The sequence below is a fragment of the Cyprinodon variegatus genome, unplaced genomic scaffold, assembly GCF_000732505.1.
Source record: "Cyprinodon variegatus isolate N-32 unplaced genomic scaffold, C_variegatus-1.0 Scaffold1201, whole genome shotgun sequence".
Classification (NCBI taxonomy): domain Eukaryota; kingdom Metazoa; phylum Chordata; class Actinopteri; order Cyprinodontiformes; family Cyprinodontidae; genus Cyprinodon; species Cyprinodon variegatus.
Genome location: NW_015151654.1, coordinates 90237 through 100019, shown reverse-complemented (window position 1 = coordinate 100019; position 9783 = coordinate 90237). Strand labels below are relative to the sequence as shown.

General features: G+C 38.7%; 1 protein-coding gene across 1 annotated transcript in view; it reads right to left on the bottom strand.

Moving 5' to 3' along the window:
* Positions 1-1403: 1403 nt before the first annotated feature.
* LOC107102093 (leukotriene B4 receptor 1-like) overlaps positions 1404-9783 on the bottom strand; it is a 9576-nt gene continuing 1196 nt past the window's right edge. Inside the window, exons 2-5 of the mRNA XM_015401266.1 lie at positions 7799-8350; positions 7477-7677; positions 7326-7369; positions 1404-3006 (exon numbers count right to left, since the gene is read on the bottom strand). Of these exons, the coding sequence (XP_015256752.1) occupies positions 2748-3006; positions 7326-7369; positions 7477-7677; positions 7799-8344 (1050 nt within the window). The 5' untranslated portion in view covers positions 8345-8350 and the 3' untranslated portion in view covers positions 1404-2747. The remainder of the gene's footprint in view (positions 3007-7325; positions 7370-7476; positions 7678-7798; positions 8351-9783) is intronic.

Genomic DNA, 9783 nt, shown 5'->3' with positions numbered 1-9783 from the left:
GGATATCTGTGTGTGCAGGTAAATATTACTGTGCAGAATTATTCTTTATAAAATGATTTAATTATTACATAATATTATCATGTCTCTGTGTTAGAACCCCCAAGCATACGCAGATAAACCATCTGGCATAGCAAACTGTAAGATTAACTGATGATTTTTTTGTTTTTATAAAGATGTTCTTTTACCCACAAGTAAAGCAAACAAGTAAAGGAAGAAAAACATTGAGTCACTGTTACATTGGACTTTCTGAATGTATACCTGCTGAATTTTAACCTCAGAGCTGATGCAACAGTTACTGTAAAGGAAGATTTTTGTCGACCCTGATTTTTTGCATTTGGCTGATTAACAGGAAACCTTCACAGGAAAACAGTCAGCAAGAACAAATAATGTGTGGGCTGTTAAAGGGGAATATCTGCTTGTCAGGACAGAAAGTCCAACAGGTAATTTGAAGACAGGAACTTTTAGCTGAAAAAATAGGCAGACATAAATTAATCTTTGTGAGTGAAATAAAAAAAGTGTAACATAACACTATCTATCTATCTATCTATCTGTCTGTCTGTCTCTCTGTCTGTCTGTCTGTCTGTCTGTCTACCTACCTACCTACCTACCTACCTCACCAGGAAATATGAAGCCAAAAAATTGGCCAAAGGATTTTTTCCAAGTCTGTGTTGTAACTAGTTTTGAAGTATTAAGGAAATATGAAAGATAAATACATTCCAGCAGCTTCAGGAAAGGATACTTTAGGGGAAAACCCAGGTATTAGACTGGAAAATTGAAATCTATTTTCCAAGAGCTTTTCTTGTGAACAAATGGCATGTACCCTATATAAAGGATAAGTCTGTGTGGTTGTTGAAGTTTTTACCCATTTCCAGTGCTTGTTGCTGTCGAAACTGTTCAATGTTCTGCTGCATAAAAAAAATTCTTGGTGCCTCAATCTGCAACTAGCAGTTAGGCTAAAATTGAATTCTGACCTTTCAAATTTAGATAGATTTTGGGTACGTAAAAAATAATTTCAAGCAATTTGTACATTGTATCTGCTTTAGTTTGCGTTACAATGATTTTAATAATTATGAAACAAAATACATACAAAATATCCTGCAGGTTATATATTCAGTAAAACATTGCAGGAAACCTTTAATTGAAACTAAATCATTTAGGCATAAATTACAAGATACGTTTTGAGCTATACCCTGAAATGGCACAGGATTTAAATTAATAAAAAATAATTCATTATGTATTTAAATAGTTTGTATTGAGATACCATTAAATCTAAGGGCTTCCCTTTTTGGGTACAAGACTCTTTGTGTTGGTCTTACATGACCAGAAAATAGATTCAAAACCCACATTTTTAGCTGTTTGAAAAAAGTGACATCTAGTGGCAAGAAATATAGATAAACATTTTAGGCCTGGAGGGGAAATATAAAAAAGTCAGCTGAAGAAAATGCAGAAAGACCTTCTTAGGTAACAGTAGCATCATAATATAAACATTAGAGGAATGATAAATTGAGACCAATATTCTCCTTTAATATAAATTATTTGCTCTGACACAATAAAACATATAATCATTTTGTTTTATAAAAAAAAATTCTGTAAAAATAGAACTATTTAGAAACTTGGGGAAAAAATACATCTTTTTTAGTGAAACCTTGGCAAATGAACAGGATTCCAAAACACTTCAACTCCACCACTTGAGGCAGGTGCTCTTCTCCAACCTGAAGGGGGAAGCCATTTTTTTCGGTCGATAGCCATAGTCTCAGACCTGGAGGAGCTCACCCTAATTACAGCTGCAGGATTGGCAAGAATAAGAAAGCACAACCGCATCATCCACAAAAATGCATCTATGGTCATGAAATCTGGGTCATGACTGAAGTTCCCAGATTCAAGCAGCCAAAATGAGCTTCCATTGGGTCCTCTCCTAGGGTGAGTAGTTTGGCAATCCTTGAAGGAGAAGATGGATACGAGTCAGCTATGTCACTTTTGCGGATGCTCCATGGACGGCTCTTAGGGAGGTCTTTCAGGCACTTCAAACCAGCAGGAGGCTTAGAGGACCGCACAAGACACACTGGAAGGATTATGACTCTCAGCTGCCCTGAAACACCTCAGAATTCTCCCCAGAGAACCTGGAGGAGGTGTCTAGGGAGGGGGAAGTCTATGTTTAGAGTGTTTTCCCCTGCAACCTGGTACCAGATAAGTCTAAGATGACTAGTACAAGTGAAAATACCTTGGCAAAGGTTATTATGTAAAGTGGAAAAAAGGACTAAATAAACATCCTAAGGATAATCCATCAGGAAAAACTTATACAAAACTACAGCAGATGCATAAATATTTATATTTATATGAACCTTAAAAATTGTCAAAATTTGGGATGCAGATCTTGGAAGATTGCTGCGAAGTTTATGGAAGTTTATGCATGCTGTTCATTTTATATTGCAATATTTTCTTATGCACCATCAACAACATATTACGAGATGGGGTTAGAGCAGTGCTTGACCTTTAAGGAAGGATGCAGGGGATACCCAGTCTAAATGCCACAGACTGCAACTCTGGGACCCTGGGCATGGCTCTTATCCTGTTACCGCATCTTTGTGTCCCAGAGCATCAAGTAGATGTGACTGTGAGCTTTCCAGCACTCAGCTAAATATTAGGAGTTGTTGTTCAGTTTTAAGTCTTCATAAAGTATGCTGAAGTTATGACTGGACGCAATGAAGATTGAAAGATTTAAGTCTTGTTGCCTTGACATTAGAACTTTAGTTTGTAGAAGAGTCTCCTTTGTCTTTGAGCACAACTTCTGCATCTTTGTCTTTGTCTCGGCTGTTCTGGCTGCTCATGCGGCTCTTTCTACCGAAGTCCAAAGCCGTGCCCTCGAACAAGCGAGCCATGAATTCCAGCCCCTCCCTTCTGATGTAGGACTTTCCTGCGAAGAAGTAGAGCACCGGGTTGGCACAGCTGCTGATGAAGGCGATGGTGGAGGTAACAGCACGACCCCTTTGCCATATTAAACCCAACCTGGTAAGAAAAAGAGGGTAAGAATTTGAGAAGGGAGTGAGATGAAATACTCCGTGCCTGAAAGAAGCTGGTAACACTTGAATCTGTTTTTAGAGACAAGCTTCTGTTATTGTGACATTGTGGATTAGTTCTGCAGTAGTTTAAGTTTACACATCACCTGTAAACAATATAACAAATGTTATTTGCTTTTGCATTTTTCAGCATGTGAAAAAGTTTGATTTTCATTCAGAGCAATATCATCGCCGTATAATGAAAATCTTACAAGGGATTATGTTAGGTACAACACATAGTTATGTCATAATCCTGGTGCTGATGGTTGTTGTTTTTCCTCTGCTCCTGCTCATCTGCCTAATTGGACCTGTGACTGATTACTGCCAATCTGATTCACCTGGTCCCTGCAGCTATTTAGGCTGTTTGCTTTCCTGACATCAGCATCAGATTATTCAACCTGTGTCAGAGTGAGTTACCCAAGCTGTCAAAGTAAGTGTTCTGTTCTGTGGAATTCTTCTCAGTTTTTTGCCAATGTGTGTTTGGTTTTTGCCTTTTTCCCTGTATGCCCTGCTCAGTTTGGTTTTTGGCCTGACTGCCTGGATTTTGCCTGTGATCGAACTTGGACTGTTTTTCTGACCTCAGCTTGGATTATCCCTGGATACGTCTTCGGCTCTCGGATAACCTGGTTTCTGTCACTGCACTGGACTGGTTTTCGGCTTCGCATAATCTCTCACGGACACTGTAACTCGCTCTGCGTCGGCTGGCGCCGGCTCCCCCGCACTCTGTGCTCTGAAGCGGTAACGACCGCAAGCGGTGGACTGTCTCCCCCCAGGTTTCTCCTCTCTGAGTTTCAGACTGAACTCTCAACCAGGTCAGTGACGTTTTGTTGTCTTCTCCACCCTTCATTCTTGTCACTGACCTGAGTTTCCTGTCTCAGCAGAGAATCAGAGAACCCTCTCTGAGGAGTTTCCATCGTCCTCTTTTTGTTACTTTTTAAATAACCTGTTTTGAAACCTTCTGTTTGTCTGCTGAATATTGGGTCCAAGCTTCAGTGCATGTTACAAGTTATATTCCTTTAAAGGAATAGTACACCCAAAACATGATTAGCCTTCATTTTCTACTCACCCGCATGCTGAACAACACCCTGGAGTACTTTTTTGATATCTCAAATGCATCTGGAGATCTGGGAGGCTTCTTGCTGTCTGCTGACATTCAAATAATGGAGGTCTATGGTGACCGAGACAGAAAGGTCCATAAAAGTCCACAAAAAACGTGTCAATATTCCTCCATACTGCTCGTCCAATGTATTCCAAGTGTCCTGAGTGGGTAGCATCCAGAATTTACTCGAAATGAAGTCATTTAGAATGTTTTTAGAGCATAAACAGTAGTGTATAGGATTTCCTGAAAGCGCACACATGCGCGATCACGAGGCTACGGAAGCCGGCAGACCAAACCAGATGAAAGTGCGCATTCAGCGTCTGCTCTTCCAATAATGCAAGCGTAGAAGAAGAAATGTGCCGTTTACCTGTGCAAAGAAAGAAACAACGAAAGAAAAATGTCTGAGGACTTCAGTGTTGAGGAAGAGCATGAGTTCTTTGCCGAGCTGAATGCGCTGGTTTGGTCTGCCGGCTTCCGTAGCGTCGGGATCGCGCAGGTGCGCGCTTTCAGGAAATCCTATACACTACTGTTTATGCTCTAAAAACATTCTAAATGACTTCGTTTCGAGTAAATTCTGGATGCTACCCACTCAGGAAACTTGGAATACATTGGACGAGCAGTATGGAGGAATATTGACACGTTTTTGTGGACTTTTATGGACCTTTCTGCCTCGGGCGCTGGGCACCTCCATTATTTGAATGTCAGCAGACAGCAAGAAGCCTCCCAGATCTCCAGATGCATTTGAGATATCAAAAAAGTACTCCAGGGTGTTGTTCAGCATGGGGGTGAGTAGAAAATGAAGGCTAATCATGTTTTGGGTGTACTATTCCTTTAACACATACATTCTAATACTTTTTTTTTTTATAGTGAAAAGGACCTCTTCTATACACTGTGTATATATATTCTATACACTTTGCTTAAAGGTGGACTTTGGTTCCCCCAAAATCAGATTTTCACTACGGTATCAAACTTGAATTAATACAATAAATGAGACTGAAATGAGGGACCAATGCTTAAAACAGGCCAAAAATCAAAGTTTTTTTTTTGTTTGTTTTTTTTTTTTTACAATTTCAAACTTGCAACTAGGATGTGTCTGCCTTAATAGGGTATTTGTCAGGTTTAATGAAGGACTTACAGGCAACTGAGGCAAAAATCCAAAATACAAATACAGGGGAAAAAAACAGAATCTAAGAAAATATCAGGGAAAACATACATGAGTAGCCTTGAAAAGACGAGGACCCACCACTAACTAAACAGGGAGAGTACATATATATATTTTATGTCTCCTATATATATATGAGGCATAAAAAAGACTGGACTAATGACCTGACAAGGAACAGGTGTTAATGGAAGCTTTTAGACAGGCATCCCCAACCTCGGTTGTCGAGGCCGGCTGTCCTGCAGGTTTTGGAGGTTTCCTTGATCTATCACAGCTGATTTTAATTAAAAGCTGATTAACAGCATTTTGCTCAACTTCAGTCATCACAATCAGCTGTGCTAAAGCAGGGAAACCTCTAAAACCTGCAGGACAGCGGCCCTTGATGACCGACTTTGGGGATGCCTGCTCTAGAAGGAAGCCAAGGGGAAAGGAAACAAACATGAGGGGGGGGGACAGAGAGTCACTTAAGAACAAAACACTGCCAGAAAACAACTACAAATACAAAGAAACAAAAAAATTATTTAAACAGAGGACAGAACCCTGGTAACCCAGTATTAATGCATCTCTAAAGTTTTGGTTGTAGAAATACATGCACTTGTTCTTACAGCACATTGTCGATTTTGTGTTTCATTAAAATATTTCATGCTTAGTTTTTTGTTGACCTTGTACAAATATTCACAATGACAATATTATAGCTCGCCTATACTTCTGATTGACTCTTTCTTTCTCTCTCTCTCTCTTGAATGGAAAATTAAATCTTAGATGGTAACTTAAGATAATAGTTTCCTGAGCTCTCCAGATGTGATTGTTGTAAAAAGATGAACCCTCCTTTTTTGACAAAAATACAGAAGAGAGTCTGTGATTCAGGGTACATTATATATCTTGCTTATTAGCCATCGGGAATTTACTATAATTCAACCAACTCACAATAACATAACATGACATCTGTTTTTTTACTTTAGGCAAAGAATGACTTCACAGAATATTTATATTCTTCACAGAAGAACATTAACTTCACAGAACTTTAATTAAGAAAAAAATTAACTAAAATCCTTTGAAGTTTTTGAAAAGAAGAGTATGTTCAGTTAAACACCTCTACAACTGGCATAAAAAGAGGAGGATGAAAAATAGAACTATTTAAATAATAAGTTCCCCATAACAGATAGTTTAAGCCAGAATTCTAAAAAGATATGTTCTTGCAGATTGTATAGTCGGGCCACATATAAGACATTATACATTATGAGACACCAAGATGTTTCAGCCATTGTTTATATTATCTGCTGGCTTTATTAAACAGGAGGCTAAACTAATATAGACTGTTAGAAATTCTGATTTATTATTTTGCAGTCAGACATATATAAGCAACTGAGTTGGAGCAAAACTGGAAAAGGAACCAGTAGAGCACATTGGTCTATTATTTTAATTAAAACATAACTTAGATCCTGTGCAGTCATGTTCATGCTAACTGGTTTTCCTGGATCGGTTGACAGTCTGTCTGCCAATTATTAATGGCAGTTATTCCACATGTCCCACGATGATATATAGCACTTGACAGTAAATTCTGGCTATATTAATGCATCTTGACATTTCATCCAATCATCCAAATTAACATTTCCTTACTGCGTAAATGTTATAAACTATTAGAAACCCATACAGTCATATTTTGAGCCCATTAGCTAGATGGAGAAAGACTTTGCATGGGACTGCATTGGGTGACCTGCAGTTTTACACAAGATTGATTGATTTTTAGCCTTAGTCTGGTCTGCCTGCAAGAGAAGCACACTTCATTGTGTTTCAGGTAGAGAGAGTCAGAGCCCGAATTAGTCATTTGTAGAAGAACCTTGTTGATTTATTTGGAGAGCAGAATTTGTACATTAATCAGCAAAGCCGAACAGCTCCTGGGTCTGGGTGGATTGGTGAAAAAGGCTGAATTTCCAATAAACAAATTACTTAGAAACAGTTGCACCCTTGAGCAAATAAAATGCATTCATATTTGGGTGGAATCACTTACAGTTTTTTTTTTGGTGAGCCTTCTGGAGATAAAGCCCATGCGACCTGGGAGGAACGCAGAATTACATAGTTATTACCAAAAGATATAAATTGATGATAAAGGTAAATGGAAATAACACTTAACATTGTCTCATATGCTAAGAGAAACATACTTGCACCATGTTGATGACGTGGTAGGGCACCCAGAACAGGCAGAAGGTCACCACGATGGCCAGGATGAGCTTTTCACTTCGTATCCGACGGCGAAATTTTGTCTGCCGGATCTTTCTTAAAATGAGAATGTAGCTGACTACAATGACTCCATAAGGTACTACAAAGCCCAAAACGAGCTCAAGTGTGTACTGCAGAACCACCTGTGTGTTGGGGTGTTTATCAGAAGGGATTGGGGGTAGAAATAGGAAATACAAAAAATAAGTTTTGCTCATTTAATATAGAGTTAATGTTAAAGGGAGAAAAATGATCTTCCAAACTTACCTCGCCGTTTGTGTCATGGAATGAATCACAAACATAACCTGGATGATTCTTTTTACACCTAACGTTTCGGTAGATTAGCGCAGGAATAGACGCAACAATTACGAGCATCCACATCACTCCTAACACTCTCATGATGGTCTTCTTGCCAGTGATCACGCTGATGCGTTTGGGCCACACCACCGACACCAGCCTGTAAACGCTCATCAGCATTATCAGCTGGATGGAAGCGTACATGTTGGCCAAACAGAGGTAGAAGAGGACTTTACACATCACATTCCCCAACACCCAGTTCATCATAACCAGGTAGGCGATGAAGAAAGGGGTAAGAGCCATCAGAGAGCCATCCGCGATAGCTAGGTTGAGGATGAGGAGGGTAGTGACAGATTGCTGTCGGGCTCGTGCCAGGATGCTCCAGATGACGAATATATTTCCAGGACATCCCAACAGGAAAACAAAGGTGAGGATGAGGGCGCCGATGCTTGTAGCTGATGAACTACTTACAATGGTCTCATTCAAGCCTGTAGAGCAGTTATGGTTGAGCCTCATTTTTATCTAGAAAAGAGAAAAATTGGTTTAATGGTTTGCTTAAAGAGGGTTTCATTAACTTTCCTAGCATTAACAATTACCATAAATTAATAATTAAAAGAGCAAAAGCTCTTTTTTTCAGAAGTATTCTTAAAAAAAGAACAAAAACACATTTAGAATCGTCTGTCAAAGGAAAGACGCAGTCAGACTCATAGAGAAAAAAAAATCCGGACATGAGCGTTGGACATGAGTTATCTTCTTGCTTTAAAGCGTAAGACAGCAGCACAGGTTTAAACTGGGACTCTTAATTCCTGAACAACAAGACCAGACGTGAGCATTGGAGCACTGCAGCAACAGTTGCTTTGGGGATCGGAGCGATGATTTACAGCAAGTTCTGTATCGACAGGCATGATAGGGCAAAAGTTTCTGCACCATCATAAAAATAAAAAAGCAATGCTTGGATTTAAGTATTTTTAAAAACGTTAAAGATAAGATATCATTCTGCAAAACTGAAATCATCTGCAGAAAAATAAGCACATATCCTGCTGCATGTACTGTTTACCAGTTTAATCTTAAAACTGTGAACAGACATGTTGCCACTTAAATTTGGAAACAGTGTAGAACATGATGTACACCAGAATGCCTTCTGGCCAAGAGAAAATAGATAAAAATAGATGAAATATTTGTTGTTGAATAGTTGTAACTTAGAAATAGCTTTAAAACACACTTTCATATTTGTGCTGGAGGATCAGCTTTTTTTTTACCTCAATAAATATAAATATTTTCAACTGATTGAAGCCAGATAAGCATCACAACAGTCTTAGGGTGATGACTAATGTCAGCTGAGGAGACGAAACCTGCAGCTTTAAATGAACATTCAAAGACGCATCCTATGTTTAAGATAAATTTAAGGTTAGGGTCTGACTTAGAATCATACATTCATCAGTGGTCTGCTAAGCAGCTATGTTTTAAACTTAGTTTTTTTTTTTAAGCAAGAACATCAGCAGCCTTAGCTGTTCTTTGCAATAAAGCCACGTCCATCATTTAAAATTTCTGCTACGTTCAAGAAACCAGACTTGACTGGACTCAGCTCTTTTCTGACTTTAGTTTTCATGTCACATAACAAGCATCACACTTTGTTTGCATTGTTTCTAAATCAGGCATACATGCCTTTACTGAGCGCTTAATGGTTATGTTTTACCAACACCCACATAACGCTCATATGCATTTCCTTTACTCAATAATATGTTTGTCAGTAAACAGGAGCTTAGGCAACACTGAATTACTTTAAATTAGATAGAAAAACTGCTCAGAGCTTAGATTTTTAAACCAAACATAATAGAAAGAAAAATCTACAGGAGCCGCATCAAAACAGCTGATTTTGTGAGTCTTCCATGCGCTTTGTTCACTGAATAAACATGTAGGGTTTGTCCGTTTTATGCTTTAAATAACAATTTCTG